The sequence below is a fragment of the Heterodontus francisci genome, chromosome 8 (genome assembly GCF_036365525.1).
Source record: "Heterodontus francisci isolate sHetFra1 chromosome 8, sHetFra1.hap1, whole genome shotgun sequence".
Lineage (NCBI taxonomy): Eukaryota > Metazoa > Chordata > Chondrichthyes > Heterodontiformes > Heterodontidae > Heterodontus > Heterodontus francisci.
The window spans coordinates 6,036,847-6,053,776 of NC_090378.1; the positions used below are offsets into that span (position 1 = coordinate 6,036,847).

Sequence of the window (16,930 nt, forward strand, 5' to 3'; positions counted from 1 at the left end):
GAAAGTTAAACAAAAACAAGAAATGCTGGATTCACTCAGCAGGTCTGGCAGCATCTGTGGAAAGAGAAGCAGAGTTAACGTTTCGGGTCAGTGACCCTTCTTCGGAACTTGAGTTCCGAAGAAGGGTCACTGACCCGAAACGTTAACTCTGCTTCTCTTTCCACAGATGCTGCCAGACCTGCTGAGTGAATCCAGCATTTCTTGTTTTTGTTTCAGATTTCCAGCATCCGCAGTATTTTGCTTTTATTTAAAGAAAGTTATGTGGTTCCAAATTAAACTGCAAGCTTTATTTACAGTTGTATTAACAAATAGCAGTTTTAGGAGCGCTTAGGTTTACACCAGCTGCCTAAAATTGGGCTCTGCCAATTGGAAAGGGTAGCAATGGGTGTGGAGCGAGGTGGGGGAAACAGGGATCCAGTGACTTTTCCAGGGACAGGTGACCAGTCTAAGGGTGAGTCTCCTCAAGGATCATTCCTGATGGTTTAGCAACGAGCTCAGGAGAGGCATTGACCAGGGCCAGGTGCTTAGAGTCCTGTAGCATTTGGGAGTCTAAAAAAGGAAAATTATATTTCATAACTGAAGCAAAAACATTTTTTTAAAAATTGGAAGTGGAAAATTTTGCAAGCAGACAGCAATTTAAACATTTGTTTTGCTCCAAGGTATTTTCTCCTGGCTCGCTCGAATCCTGATCCCAAAGCCTCTGCGGGAAAGGCCTTCACAGGGTTCATTGTGGATGCCAACTCCCCTGGAATCCAGATTGGAAGAAAGGTATTTGATGAAATTCAGTATGTGCTTTTACACAGAAATGTCTGAATGGTTTTCTTGCACTACTTGAGCTGTGTAATTGGAAGGCAGAGAGCAATAGCAAACTAGGATTGAATGGTGAGGCCCTTCAGCACCTTTGAACTCATCCTTCCTGAATACTAACCACTACCCTCCTCCCATTACAGCCCTTGCCTACTTACTCGAATCAGACCATATGTCCAATACTGTGCACGGTTCTGGTCTCCACACTGAGTGCTTGAAAGGGAAATATTTCCTTGGCTCTGGGGAAAGGGCGCATGAGTGGGACTAATTGGATGGTTCTTTCAACGAATGGCCTCCTTCTGTGCTATAAGATTCTATATTACAGAAAGGATATGCAAACACTGGAGATGGTGCCTAAAACATTCACAAGGGTGGAAGGGAGAGATTATAACTATTAGCAAGACTGAATAGGCTGAGGTGATATTTTCTGGAAAAGAGAAGACTGAAGGGTGGCCTGATTGAGGTCTTTAAAATTGTGAAGAGGTTCGATAGGGTAGATGTAGAGAAGATGTTTCCACTTGTTGGGGAGACCAAAACTAGAGGCCATAAATATAAGATAGTTACAAATAAATCCAATGGGGAATTCAGGAGAAACTTCTTTCCCCAGAGAGTGGTGAGAATGTGAAACTGGCTGCCACAGGGAGTGGTTGAGGTGAATAGTATCGATATATTTAAGAGGAAACTGGATAAACTCATGAGGGAGAAAGGAATAGAAGGATATGGTGATGGGGTGAGACGGAGAGGGGTCAGAGGAGGCTCGTGTGGAGCAGAAACACCAGCACAGACCAGCTGGACTGAATGGCCTGTTTCTGTGCTGTACATTACATGTAACGGATTTAAAAGCAACTGATGAGTAGGAAAAGGCTTATTAATTACCATCAACACCCCATTCACCATCACCTTCTCAAGGGCAATTTGGGAATTGGCAATAAATGCTTGCCTTGCCAGCAACGACTGCATCCTAAGAACGAATAAAATAAAACTGTCAATGGTTAATCATTCCTGTAACTCTTGCTAACAGAGTGGAACGAAGCCTGGATGAGGTGGAACCAAATGAACCTTCTCGTGTATGACCAGTCCTGAAGCTGGTGTGCGGAAAGCCTTTTGTTACGACCAGTCAGAGTTGGCAGGCCTTGCAGTACGGGATAAGCGTACATCTACTGGTGCACGGGCCAAATGTTTGCGTGTTGCGATTGAAGTGTATTTTACCACTGTGCAAATCGCAACAGTTACTTTGTTCTTTAGAAAATAGGCGACATGTTTAGATAGAGGATCTGGATCAGCGCAGGCTTGGAGGGCCGAAGGGCCTGTTCCTGTGCTGTAATTTTCTTTGTTCTTTGTTCTTTGTACATTGATCAAGATAAGGGAAAGGCAGTTTGGTACAGTTATTGCCAAGGCTGTACACACAGTGCATTCATTACATAGTCTGGCGTAGCCTTTGTGGAGCAACATCTGTATCACTGACTGAATGTGCACCCAGCTGAAGATAATCAGATCAGAAATGTTATCTGGACTTTCCTTTATCAGCATCCTGATGTTTTATATGTTTTCTCGGTCTGGAGGAAAGTATATAGTGGGGTTTCCCAAGGGTTGGTATTTGGACCCCTGCTTTCTTTATGTATTTATGACCTAGACTTGGGTGAACAGAGCACAATTTCAAAATTTGCGGATGACAGTAAACTTGGAAATATTGTGAATTGTGAGGAGGATAGTGATAAACTCCAAGAGGACATAGACAGGTTGGTGGAATGGGCAGACATGTGGCAGATGAAATTTAATGCAGTGAAATGTGAAGTGATTCATTTTGGTAGGAAGAGCAAGGAGAGGCAATATAAAATAAAAGACAGAATTCTAAAGGGGGTGCAGGATCAGTGGAATTTGGGGATATTTGTGCACAAATCTTTGAAGGTGTCAGGGCAGGTAGAGAAAGTGGTTAATGAAGCATATGGAATCTTCGGCTTTATAAATAGAGGCATAGAGTACAAAAACGAGGAAGTTACGATAAACCTGTGTAAAACATTGGTTCGGTCTCAACTGGAGTATTGTGTCCAGTTCTGGGCACCACACTTTAGGCAGGATGTTGAGGTATTAAGAGAGGGGAACAAAAACAAGAAATGCTGGATTCACTCAGCAGGTCTGGCAGCATCTGTGGAAAGAGAAGCAGAGTTAATGTTTCGGGTCAGTGACCCTTCTTCGGAACTGACAAATATTAGAAAAGTCACAGATTATAAACAAGTGAGGTGGGGGTTGGGCAAGAGATAACAAAGGAGAAGGTGCAGATTGGACCAGGCCACATAGCTGACCAAAAGGTCACGGAGCAAAGGCAAACAATATGTTAATGGTGTGTTGAAAGACAAAGCATTAGTACAGATTAGGTGTGAATATACTGAATATTGAACATCAGCAAGTGCAAACCTGAAGAAAAACAACCTGAAAAAAACAGTGGGTAAGCAAACTGAACAAACTAAGATGAAATGAAATAAATGCAAAAAAAAGATTGTAAAAAATGTAAAAAGGAATGCAAAAAAAAAAGGAAGAAAAAATAACTAAAAATGACTAAAAATGAAAGTAAAGTGGGGGGCTGTCATGCTCTGAAATTATTGAACTCAATGTTCAGTCCGGCAGGCTGTAGTGTGCCTGATCGGTAGATGAGATGCTGTTCCTCGAGCTTGCGTTGATGTTCACTGGAACACTGCAGCAATCCCAGGACAGAGATGTGAGCATGAGAGCAGGGGGGAGTGTTGAAATGGCAAGCAACCGGAAGCTCAGGGTCCTGCTTGCGGACTGAGCGGAGATGTTCCGCAAAGCGGTCACCCAGTCTGCGCTTGGTCTCCCCAATGTAGAGGAGACCACACTGTGAGCAGCGAATACAGTATACTACATTGAAAGAAGTACAAGTAAATCGCTGCTTCACCTGAAAGGAGTGTTTGGGGCCTGGGATAGTGAGGAGAGAGGAGGTAAATGGGCAGGTATTACACCTCCTGCGATTGCAAGGGAAGGTGCCCTGGGACGGGGACGAGGTGGTGGGGGTAATGGAGGAGTGGACCAGGGTGTCGCGGAGGGAACGATCCCTTCGGAATGCTGACGGGGAAGGGAGGGGAAGATGTGACTGGTAGTGGCATCACGCTGGAGGTGGCAAAAATGGCGGAGGATGATCCTTTGGATATGGAGGCTGGTGGGATGAAAAGTGAGGACAAGGGGAACCCTGTCACGGTTCTGGGAGGGAGGGGAAGGGGTGAGGGTAGAGGTGCGGGGAATGGGTCAGACACGGTTGAGGGCCCTGTCAACCACAGTGGGGGGAAATCCTCGGTTGAGGAAAAAGGAGGTCATATCAGAAGCACCGTCATGGAAGGTGGCATCATCAGAGCAGATGCGTCGGAGACGGAGAAACTGGGAGAATGGAATGGAGTCCTTACAGGAGGTAGGGTGTGAAGAAGTGTAGTCGAGGTAGCTGTGGGAGTCAGTGGGCTTATAATGGATATTGGTAGACAACCTATCCCCAGAGATGGAGACAGAGAAGTCGAGGAAGGGAAGGGAAGTGTCAGAGATGGACCATGTAAAGGTGAGAGAAGGGTGGAAATTGGAAGCAAAGTTGATAAAGTTTTCTAGTTCGGGGCGGGAGCAGGAAACGGCACCGATACAGTCATCAATGTACCGGAAAAAGAGTTGGGGGAGGGGGCCTGAGTAGGACTGGAACAAAGAATGCTCGACATATCCCACAAAAAGACAGGCATAACTAGGACCCATGCGGGTACCCATAGCGACACCTTTTACTTGAAGGAAGTGAGTGGAGTTGAAGGAGAAGTTGTTCAATGTGAGAACAAGTTCAGCCAGGCGGAGGAGGGTGGTGGTGGATGGGGACTGGTTGGGCCTCTGTTCCAGGAAGAAGTGGAGAGCCATCAAACCATCCTGGTGGGGGATGGAGGTGTAGAGCGATTGGACGTCCATAGTGAAGAGGAGGCGGTTGGGACCAGGAAACTGGAAATTGTCAAAATGACGTAGGGCGTCAGAAGAGTCACGGATGTAGGTGGGAAGAGACTGGACCAGCGGAGAAAAGATAGAGTCTAGATAGGAAGAAATAAGTTCAGTTGGGCAGGAGCAGGCTGACACAATGGGTCTGCCGGGACAGTCCCGTTTGTGGATTTTGGGAAGGAGGTAGAAGCGGGCTGTCCGGGGTTGCGGGACTATGAGGTTGGAAGCTGTAGAGGGAAGATCTCCAGAGGAGATGAGGTCAGTGACAGTCCTTTGGACGGTGGCTTGATGTTCGGTGATGTTCTCCCCAGTGTCCTGGACTAATATTTATCCCTCAATCAACTAAACAACAACAACTAGTATTTATATAGCACCTTCAACATAGTAAAATGTCGCAAGGCACTCCACAGGAGTGTTATAAAGCAAAATTAGACACCAAGCCATGTTTGAAATAGTATCTTGGGTCTTTCTTGCTCACCTGAGAGGCCAGATGGAGCCTTGTTTTAATGGCACTTCCCAAAAAAAGCACCTCCAACAGTGCAGCACTCCCTCAGTAAGTGCACTGGGACTTTTTGCACTCGAGTCTTTGGAATGTGGTTTGAACCCACTACCTTTGAACTCTGACTTGAGAGTGCTACCCATTGAGCCACAACTGGCACTCATACCGGTTGACAATGTTAAATCTTGGCAGAGAAACAGGACCATAAATTGGGAGCACAGGAAGTTCAAGTCTTTTTGATAATGATGTATATATTGTTGAACTAGGAGATGAACATGGGTCAGCGCTGCTCAGACACCAGAGGTATTGTCTTTGAAGATGTGCGAGTGCCCAAGGAGAATGTCCTCATTGGAGAGGGGGCTGGCTTCAGAATTGCCATGGGAGCATTCGATAAAACCAGGCCACCGGTGAGTGAGGTTTACTGCCTATTTAAATTTAGGGATGTTGGAATGGGCCATTTGAGAAAATGTTCAACCCTTCGGTGCAGCTAGAAGCAAAGCTTGGATTGTTGAGTTGAAACGTCATTAGAGCAAACCCGCCATTGATGGGAGTGTTGGCCTAATGTTGGTTGGAAGAATGAGAAAAGCCAATATAAAATAAAGGATACAATTCTATAGGGGCTGCGGGAGCAGGGGGTCCGAGGGTATATGTGCACCATCCACTGAAGTGACAGGACAGGTTAAGAAAACTATTTTTAAAGCATGTAGGATCCTGGGCTTTATAAATAGAGGCATAGAGTACAAAAGTCAGGAAGTTATGGTGAACCTCTATAAAACAGTGGTTCTGCCCCAGCTGGAGGATTGTGTCCAATTATGGGCACCATATTTTACAAAGGATGTGAAGACATTAGAGGGTGCGGAAAAGATTTATGAGAATGGTTGCAGGGATGAGAGACTTCAGTTACGTGGACTGATGGGAGAAGCTGGGGATGTTCTTGTTAAAGAAGAGAAGATTAAGAGATTTGATAGAGATGTTCAAAATCATGATGGGTCTGGACAGAGTAGATAGAGAGAAATTGATCCCATTGCCGAAGGATCCAGAACCCGAGGACACCAATTTAAAGTGATTGGCAAAAGAATCAACTGCAACATGAGGAAAAACATTTTTACGCAGCGAGTGGTTAGGATCTGGAATGCACTGCCTGTGACTATGGTGGAGGCAGATTCAATTGAGGCTTTCAGAAGAGAATTGGATAATTATCTGAAGAGAAAATATCGGCAGCGCTACGGGGAATAGGCAGGGGAGTGGAAGCAGCTGAGTTGTTCTTGCAGAGAACCAGCACAGACATGATGGGCTGAATGGCCTCCTTCTGTGCTGTCACCAGTCTCTGATTCCATAATTCTGAAGCAAGGATTATTATGTGCAATATGGAGATCCCTCTGCTGTCTGTCCATTTTAAAAGCTGTAGAATATTTTTGATGATTTGCCCAACCACTCCTGGGGACAACTTCCCTGCTCTTCTTCGAAATTCTGGCTGTGGGATCTCTTACGTCCACCTGAAAGAGCCCTTGAGATGTTGGTTTAACGTCTCATCCAGAAGATGGCATCTCTGACAGTGCGGCACCCCCTCAGCACTGACCCTCCGACAGTGCGGCGCCCCCTCAGCACTGACCCTCCGACAGTGCGGCGCCCCCTCAGCACTGACCCTCCGACAGTGCGGCGCCCCCTCAGCACTGACCCTCCGACAGTGCGGCGCCCCCTCAGCACTGACCCTCCGACAGTGCGGCGCCCCCTCAGCACTGACCTGTGACTGTACAGTATTGTGCTCAAGCCCTTGAGACTGAAAGTGATGAAAGTGCTACCCACTAAGCCAAGCCTAAATAAGACAAATAATGTCTAACAAAGTGCAATATTGGTGTGATATTCATCATTCGCACGATGCCTGTTGACTTGAGCCATGCACTGATTTCTGCTTCCTACAAACATGAATGTAATTGCAGGTTGCTGCTGGAGCAGTTGGTTTAGGCCAGAGAGCTGTGGATGAAGCTACCAAGTATGCTTTGGAAAGGAAAACTTTTGGAAAATTACTTGCAGAGGTAAGGCTAAAATTCTGAAACCTTCTGTTCAAATCATGGCCTTGCCCTTCCCGATCTCTCTACCCTCCTGCAGCCTTACAACCCTCCTCTTGAGCATCCCCGATTTTCATCGCTCCACCATTGGCAGCCGTGCCTTCAGCTGCCGGAGTCCTAAGCTCTGCGCCTTTCTCTCTCTTGTGCTTTAAGGTGCTCCATAAAACCTACCTCTTTGACCAAGCTTTTAGTCATCTGTCCTAATATCTCCACCTGTGGCTACCCGTCTAATTTTGTTTGATAATGAATGGGGTGGTCCGGTGGGCAAAATAGTGGCAAATGGAATTCAACCTGGAGAAGTGTGAGGTGATGCATTTGGGGAGGTCAAACAAGGCAAAGGAATACACGATTAATGGGAAAATGCTGAGAAGTGTAGGGGAAGTGTGGGACCTTGGAGTGAATGTCCACAGATCCCTGAAGATAGCAGGCAATTCGATAAGGCAGTTAAGAAGGCATATGGAATCCTTTCCTTTATTAGCCGAGGTATAGAATATAAGAGCAGGGAGGTTATGCTGGAACTGTACAACTCATTGGTTAGGCCACAACTTGAGTACTGTGTGCAGTTCTGGTCACCTCATTACTGCAGTTATATCCTTTCTGTAGACAGGGTACAGAGGAGATTTACGAGGATGTTGCCAGGACTGGAAAAATGCAGCGAGGAAAGATTGGATAGGCTGGGGTTTTGTTCTCCTTGGAACAGAGAAGGCTGAGGGGAGATTGATTGAAATGTACAAAATTGTGAGGGGCCTGGATAGAGTGGATGTAAAGGGCCTATTTACCATAGCAGAGAGGTCAGTGACTAGGGAGCATAAATTTAAAGTGATTGATAGAAAGATTAGAGGGGAGATGAGGAAAATCTTTTTCACCCAGAGGGTAGTGGGGGGTCTGAAACTCACTGCCTGAAAGAGTAGTTGAGGCAGAAACCCTCAACTCATTTAAAAGGTGCCTGGACGTACCCTTGAAGTGCTGTAATCTGCAGGGCGATGGAGCAAATGCTGGAAAGTGGGATTGGGCTGGGTGGTTCGTTTTTCGGCCGGTGCAGGCATGATGGGACAAATGGCCTCTTCTATAATTCTATTCTATGGTAATCATGCCTCTGACGTGCCTTCAGAAGTTTTTATTATGTTGACGCTATATAAATGCAAGTTATCGTCATGGTTAAAGACACAACACCCTGTGAATTCTTACCCTTGCCACATGAGCATTGGGACTTTCCACCAAGACCTGGGGGCAACAATAACTTTCAAAGGGGAATTGGATAAATACTTGAAGGTGAAAATTGACAGGGCTATGGGAAAGAGCAGGGGGAGTGGGAGTAACTGGAACGCTCTGTTCAAGAGCCAGCACAGGCACGATGGGCTGAATGGCCTCCTGTCCTGTAAGATTCTGTGACTGATCTTATGGTGTGGTTGGGAAAGTACACCTGCCCCTGCTAATGCCTCAGAGGCGTCCTGTTTCTCTCTCACTCTCTATGTGCAGCATCAAGCTATTGCCTTCCTGCTGGCGGAAATGGCCCTGAAGGTAGAACTGGCTCGGCTAAGCTACCAGCGAGCAGCCTGGGAAGTGGACCAGGGGCGGAAGAACACTTACTACGCCTCCATAGCAAAAGCGTTTGCGGGTGACATCGCCAATCAGGTTGCCAGTGACGCTGTCCAGATCTTTGGAGGAAATGGCTTCAACAGTGAATATCCTGTGGAGAAACTGATGAGAGATGCCAAAATCTACCAGGCAAGTAGGAAACAGCCATGCTCTACATTGACTGAAATTACACTGATACTTCCAGCTCTGTCAAAGAAGTAAGGGAGAACTTGCATTTGCAGATAATGAAGTGTATTCTCTGTTGCGTTGCAGGGAAACGCGACAGCCCAATTTGCGCACAGCAAGCTCCCACAAGCAGCAATGACATGATGACCAGATAGTCTGTTTTTTTAGTGACCTTGGCTGAGGGATGAATATTGACCAAGAACACTGGGGAAAACTCGCCTGCTCTTCAGTGTTTAGCAATCTTGCCATTCTCAGCAGCTCAAAGCCCAGTCCTTACACTTGAGCACAAAATCCAGGTTGACACTCCCAGTTTAGTACTGAGGGAGCGCTGCACTGTCGGAGGATCAGTACTGAGGGAGCACTGCACTGTCGGAGGGTCAGTACTGAGGGAGCGCTGCACTGTCGGAGGGTCAGTACTGAGGGAGCGCTGCACTGTCGGAGGGTCAGTACTGAGGGAGCGCTGCACTGTCGGAGGGTCAGTACTGAGGGAGCGCTGCACTGTCGGAGGGTCAGTACTGAGGGAGCGCTGCACTGTCGGAGGGTCAGTACTGAGGGAGAGCTGCACTGTCGGAGGGTCAGTACTGAAGGAGCGCTGCACTGTCGGAGGATCAGTACTGAGGGAGCGCTGCACTGTCGGAGGGTCAGTACTGAAGGAGCGCTGCACTGTCGGAAGGTCAGTACTGAGGGATTGCTGCACTGTCGGAGGGTCAGTACTGAGGGAGTGCTGCACTGTCGGAGGGTCAGTACTGAGGGAGTGCTGCACTGTCGGAGGGTCAGTACTGAGGGAGTGCTGCACTGTCGGAGGGTCAGTACTGAGGGAGTGCTGCACTGTCGGCGGGTCAGTACTGAGTGAGTGCTGCAGCATCGGAGGGTCACTTCTGAGGGATTGCTGCACTGTCGGAGGGTCAGTACTGAGGGAGCGCTGCACTGTCGGAGGGTCAGTACTGAGGGATTGCTGCACTGTCGGAGGGTCAGTACTGAGGGATTGCTGCAGTATCGGAGGGTCAGTACTGAGGGAGCCCTGCAATGTCGGAGGATCAGTACTGAGGGAGTGCTGCGCTGTCGGAGGATCAGTACTGAGGGATTGCTGCACTGTCGGAGGGTCAGTACTGAGGGATTGCTGCACTGTCGGAGGGTCAGTACTGAGGGATTGCTGCACTGTCGGAGGGTCAGTACTGAGGGATTGCTGCACTGTCGGAGGGTCAGTACTGAGGGAGCGCTGCACTGTCGGAGGGTCAGTACTGAGGGAGCGCTGCAGCATCGGAGGGTCAGTACTGAGGGAGTGCTGCACTGTCGGAGGATCAGTACTGAGGGAGCGCAGCACTGTCGGAGGATCAGTACTGAGGGAGCGCTGCCCTGTCGGAGGATCAGTACTGAGGGATTGCTGCACTGTCGGAGGGTCAGTACTGAGGGATTGCTGCACTGTCGGAGGGTCAGTACTGAGGGATTTCTGCACTGTCGGAGGGTCAGTACTGAGGAGTTGCTGCACTGTCGGAGGGTCAGTACTGAGGGATTGCTGCACTGTCGGAGGGTCAGTACTGAGGGAGCGCTGCACTGTCGGAGGGTCAGTACTGAGGGAGTGCTGCAGCATCGGAGGGTCAGTACTGAGGGAGTGCTGCAGCATCGGAGGGTCAGTACTGAGGGAGTGCTGCAGCATCGGTGGGTCAGTACTGAGGGAGTGCTGCAGCATCGGAGGGTCAGTACTGAGGGAGTGCTGCAGCATCGGAGGGTCAGTACTGAGGGAGCCCTGCACTGTCGGAGGATCAGTACTGAGGGAGTGCTGCACTGTCGGAGGGTCAGTACTGAAGGAGTGCTGCACTGTCAGAGGGTCAGTACTGAGGGAGTGCTGCACTGTCGGTGGGTCAGTACTGAGGGAGTGCTGCCCTGTCGGGGGGTCAGTACTGAGGGAGCGCTGCCCTGTCGGAGGATCAGTACTGAGGGAGCGCTGCCCTGTCGGAGGATCAGTACTGAGGGAGCGCTGCACTGTCGGAGGATCAGTACTGAGGGAGCGCTGCACTGTCGAAGGGTCAGTACTGAGGGAGCACTGCACTGTCGGAGGGTCAGTACTGAGGGAGCGCTGCACTGTCGGAGGGTCAGTACTGAGGGAGCGCTGCACTGTCGGAGGGTCAGTACTGAGGGAGCGCTGCACTGTCGGAGGATCAGTACTGAGGGAGCGCTGCACTGTCGGAGGGTCAGTACTGAGGGATTGCTGCACTGTCGGAGGGTCAGTACTGAGGGATTGCTGCACTGTCGGAGGGTCAGTACTGAGGGATTGCTGCACTGTCGGAGGGTCAGTACTGAGGGAGTGCTGCAGCATCGGAGGGTCAGTACTGAGGGAGTGCTGCAGCATCGGAGGGTCAGTACTGAGGGAGTGCTGCAGCATCGGAGGGTCAGTACTGAGGGAGTGCTGCAGCATCGGAGGGTCAGTACTGAGGGAGTGCTGCAGCATCGGAGGGTCAGTACTGAGGGATTGCTGCACTGTCGGAGGGTCAGTACTGAAGGAGTGCTGCACTGTCGGAGGGTCAGTACTGAGGGAGTGCTGCACTGTCGGAGGGTCAGTACTGAGGGAGTGCTGCACTGTCGGCGGGTCAGTACTGAGGGAGCGCTGCAGTGTTGGAGGGTCAGTACTGAGGGAGCGCTGCACTGTCGGAGGGTCAGTACTGAGGGATTGCTGCAGTGTTGGAGGGTCAGTACTGAGGGAGCGCTGCACTGTCGGAGGGTCAGTACTGAGGGATTGCTGCAGTGTCGGAGGGTCAGTACTGAGGGAGTGCTGCAGTGTCGGAGGGTCAGTACTGAGGGATTGCTGCAGTGTCGGAGGGTCAGTACTGAGGGATTGCTGCAGTGTCGGAGGGTCAGTACTGAGGGATTGCTGCAGTGTCGGAGGGTCAGTACTGAGGGAGTGCTGCAGTGTCGGAGGGTCAGTACTGAGGGAGTGCTGCAGTGTCGGAGGGTCAGTACTGAGGGAGTGCTGCAGTGTCGGAGGGTCAGTACTGAGGGAGTGCTGCAGTGTCGGAGGGTCAGTACTGAGGGAGCGATGCACTGTCGGAGAGATTTTGCTGTGCACAATTTGGCTGCTGTGTTCCCCGACATTTAAACAGCGACTATGCTTCAGAAAGTTTGCTGCAAAGAGTTTTGAGCTTATCTAATGCCTCTTCTCTTTAACTGGGTTTCTAACATGCCGCAGTTTGAGCTCCAGTCAGGACTGAGGTGTTTTCTTGCACCACATCGTTTCACATGAACAATCCTTTTGACATATCCCTGACTGCTATCAGGATTTTTCTGGATTGAATGCTTCAGTTACTGAACTCTGATGTGTGATTCTGTCTCAGTGAAGTTTCAGTGACTGGGGTTTCAATGAGTATGCAGTAATTCGGTAAGCGTGAACTTCGTGCCATTTTGTCAGTACCGTTATTAACTACATAACCAGATGGCATGTAATGATGGAGTCTGAAATTGTACTCTACCCCTGCTAGTTTCTGTTTTCAATGGAGGTTTTTCAAAGTTCTGCTGCCTCCATCCCAAAACTCTCAAAATTCCATTTACACAGCGTGCTCTGACCCACACTGGCTTCTCGTCTGGCAACATCTTCATTTAAAAAATTTTCATCCATGTTTTCAAATCCCTCTGGAACCTTAACCCACCACTTACCCCTCCCGGTTCTCCGTAACCTCCACCAGCCCTCCAAGATCTCAGCACTCCTCCAGTTCCGATTTTTGCTCATCCCTGACATCTGTCGCTACGTCATTGGCAGCCGTGCCTTCAGCTGCCTGGGCCCTAAGCTCTGGAATTCCCCCTCTCAACCTCTGGGGGCGGCACAGTGGCGCAGTGGTTAGCACCGCAGCCTCACAGCTCCAGGGACCCGGGTTCGATTCTGGGTACTGCCTGTGTGGAGTTTGCAAGTTCTCCCTGTGTCTGCGTGGGTTTCCTCCGGGTGCTCCGGTTTCCTCCCACATGCCAAAAGACTTGCAGGTTGATAGGTAAATTGGCCATTACAAATTGCCCCTAGTATAGGTAGGTGGTAGGGAAATATAGGGACAGGTGGGATGTGGTAGGAATATGGAATTAGTGTAGGATTAGTATAAAATGGGTAGTTGATGGTCGGCACAGACTCGGTGGGCCGAAGGGCCTGTTTCAGTGCTGTATCTCTAAAACTAAAACTAAAAAAACCTCTCTCTCCTCCTTTAAGCTGCTCCCTAAAACCTGTTTTTTTAACTAAACTTGGCTACCTGCTCTAATATCTCCTTTTGTAGCTTTGGTGTCAGATTATATCTGATTTCTGCTCCTGTAAAGCACGTTGGGACATTTTTTTGTGTTAAAGGTGATTTTTAAATGCAAGTTGTTTATGATGGATTATTGCTATTTATACGTTAAGGTATAAAGGTTACAGTTAATTACTAATGCGGCAAGTTGTGTTGGTCGTGACCTGTTACTGTTTCATTGTACAAAGTAAACCATCTTGCTACCATTTCTGGTCAATTATTTTAAATGCAACTTCTTTTCCAGATCTACGAAGGCACTGCTCAAATCCAGAGACTGATCATTGCACGGGAACACATCGCGAAATACAAACAATGAGGGATCCATGTGTGTTCAAATCCAATAGCACAGCCATAATCTAACAGCATATTATTTAAATACTTAACAATGCAATTTTAATTCCTCTGCCGCACCTCTTGCCCCCAACCCCACTTTTCTATGCAACAGGCAAAGGGGCTGAAGTGTTAACCCCCTTGCTGCCCATTGAAATTTACTCGTCGCAAGAACAAAACCTTTGTTTTCTATCTGCTCATATTGTCTGCAAGTGCCTCGAAGGTTTATTGTTACAGTGTACTCAGACGTTTTTGGAACTGGGTGAATATAGAGGGGGGGCGGTGGAGGTTTGATCAAATATAACGTTGGCAAAGCACGATGAACACATAATTAGTTAAAAAATAAAATCACTTTAGCAAAATCTATGGTTGGAGTTTAATTTGTGTCTGGTTCCTTTTCTTTGCCATTCTCCCCTACCTGGCTCTCTGCTACCTTAATGAAAGCAAAATGTTCAGTCCGGCAGGCTGTAGTGTGCCTGTCAGTAAATGAGATGCTGTTCCTGGACCTTGCGTTGATGTTCACTGGAACACTGCAGCAATCCCAAGACAGAGATGAGAGCAGGGGGGAGTGTTGAAATGGCAAGCAACCGGAAGCTCGAGGTCATGCTTGCGGACTGAGCGGAGATGTTCCGCAAAGCGGTCAAACAGTCTCCGCTTGGTCTCCCCAATGTAGAGGAGACCACATTGTGAGCAGCAAATACAGTATACTACATTGAAAGAAGTACAAGTAAATCGCTGCTTCACCTGAAAGGAGTGTTTGGGGCCTGGGATAGTGAGGAGAGAGGAAGTAAATCGACAGTTATTACTCCTCCTGCGATTGCAGGGGAAGGTGCCATGGGAAGGGGATGAGGTGGTGGGGGTAATGGAGGAGTGGACCAGGGTGTCACTGAGGGAATGATCCCTTTGGAATGCTGGGAGGGGAAGATGCGTTTGGTAGTGGCATCACGCTGGAAGTGGCGGAAATGACGGAGGATGATCCTTTGGATATGGAGGCTGATGGGGTGGAAAGTGAGGACAAGGGGACCCCTGTCGCGCTTCTGGGAGAGGAGGGGAAGGGGTGAGGGTAGAGGTGCGGGAAATGGGCCGGACACGGCTGAGGGCCCTGTCAACCACAGTGGGGGGGGGAATCCTCGGTTGAGGAAAAAGGAAGACATATCAGAAGCGCTGTCATGGAAGGTAGCATCATCAGAGCAGATGCGTCGGAGACGGAGAAACTGGGAGAATGGAATGGAGTCCTTACAGAAGGCAGGGTAGGAAGAAGTGTAGTCGAGGTAGCTGTGGGAGTCGGTGGGCTTATAATGGATATTAGTAGACAACCTATCCCCAGAGATGGAGATAGAGAAGTCGAGGAAGGGAAGGGAAGTGTCGGAGATGGACCATGTAAAGGTGAGAGAAGGGTGGAAATTGGAAGCAAAGTTGATAAAAGTTTTCCAGTTCGGGGCGGGAGCAGGAAACAGCACCGATACAGTCATCAATGTACCGGAAAAAGAGTTGGGGGAGGGGGCCTGAGTAGGACTGGAACAAGGAATGTTCGACATATCCCACAAGAAGACAGGCCTAACTAGGACCCATGCAGGTACCCATTGCAACACCTTTTACTTGAAGGAAGTGAGTGGAGTTGAAGGAGATGTTGTTCAATGTGAGAATTGGACGTCCATAGTGAAGAGGCGGCGGTTGGGGCCAGGAAACTGGAAATTGTCAAAATGACATAGGGTGTCAGAAGAGTCACGGATGTAGGTGGGAAGAGATTGGACCAGCGGAGAAAAGATAGAGTCAAGATAGGAAGAAATAAGTTCAGTGGGGCAGGAACAGGCTGACACAATGGGTCTGCCGGGACAGTCCTGTTTGTGGATTTTGGGAAGGAAGTAGAAGCAGGCTGTCCGGGGTTGTGGGATTATGAGGTTGGAAGCTGTCGAGGGAAGATCTCCAGAGGAGATAAGATCAGTGCCAGTCCTGTGGACAGTAGCTTGATGTTCGGTGGTGGGGTCATGGTCCAGAGGGAGGTAGGAAGATGTGTCTGAAAGTTGGTGCTGAGCCTCTACAAGGCAGAGGTCGGTACGCCATACAACAACAGCACCACCCTTGTCTCCAGGTTTGATGACCATGTCTGGGTTAGACCTGAGAGAACGGAGTGCCTCAAGATCAGAGGGGGACAGGTTAGAGTGAGTGAGGGGGGCAGAGAAATTGAGATGACCAATGTCGCGCCGACAGTTTTCAATGAAAAGATCAAGAGCGGGTAAGAGGCCAGGGGGAGGGGTCCAGGTAGAGGGAGAATGCTGGAGGCGGGTGAATGGGTCTGCTGGTTGGGGGAAGGACTCCTGGTCAAAGAAGTGAGCCCGGAGGCGGAGGTGATGAAAAGAGCTCAACATCATGCCGAGTGCGAAATTCATTGAGGTGGGGGCGTAAGGGGATAAAACTGAGACCTTTGCTGAGTACAGAACGTTCAGCGTCAGAGCGGGGGAGGTCAGAGGGTATAGTGAATACACGGCAAGGGGTCAGATCAGAAGGGGTGGGGTCAGAGGGAAGTGAAGGGGAAGAAGGATCTAATCTGCATTAGTTCCCATCAGCTGCTGGAGCTTGCGTTCCTTAACACCTGAAAGGAAGAAAAAACGTTTTATGTTAATGCGTCGGATGAGACGAAGGTTGAAATGAAACTGCGGAGTAGAACAGATTTGAGATAAGGTGAGGCGGTGCTGCTGGAGAGAGAGGTCCAGTGTGTACATGTGGTGGCGCATAGCACTGAGTGTGGATCTCAGGATGCGGCAAGAACAGCAGTCCGAGGAACGTTGTATTTCTCGGAGATACCTGTAATCCTGTGTGGATTCAAAACATGATGGGTGAATCTGCAGTTGGAATCCACGTGGAATAAGTCGGAGCCGGAGACAGTCACTGAGGAAGGAGATGTGGCTGTGAAAACGAGTTTTGGTAGATACCTTATCAAACACCAGGAGGGAAATAGAAATCAATGAAGGTGCACAAAGTAAAAGAGACAAACAAAAATCCCATCGGAGAGAAGCGCAGAACTTCAAAGTAAGCATTCCTGGAAGAGAAGTGGCAGTGAATTAAACACTAAAATAAAAGCACAATACTGCGGATGCTGGAAATCTGAAATAAAAACAAGAAATGCTGGAAATACTCAGCAGGTCTGGCAGCATCTGTGGAGAGAGAAGCAGAGTTAACGTTTCAGGTCAGTGACCCTTCAGAACTGGCAAATATTAGAAATGTAAAAA

At 48.9% G+C, this 16,930-nt stretch overlaps 1 protein-coding gene across 2 annotated transcripts in view; it reads left to right on the top strand.

Moving 5' to 3' along the window:
- acadm (acyl-CoA dehydrogenase medium chain) overlaps window positions 1–14,062 on the top strand; it is a 75,480-nt gene extending 61,418 nt beyond the window's left edge. For both annotated transcript variants that reach the window (XM_068036582.1, XM_068036583.1), the window contains exons 8-12: window positions 660–768; window positions 5,545–5,685; window positions 7,219–7,314; window positions 8,827–9,075; window positions 13,615–14,062. In XM_068036582.1, coding sequence (XP_067892683.1) covers window positions 660–768; window positions 5,545–5,685; window positions 7,219–7,314; window positions 8,827–9,075; window positions 13,615–13,686 — 667 coding nt within the window. In that variant the 3' untranslated portion in view covers window positions 13,687–14,062. The remainder of the gene's footprint in view (window positions 1–659; window positions 769–5,544; window positions 5,686–7,218; window positions 7,315–8,826; window positions 9,076–13,614) is intronic.
- Window positions 14,063–16,930: the final 2,868 nt, after the last annotated feature.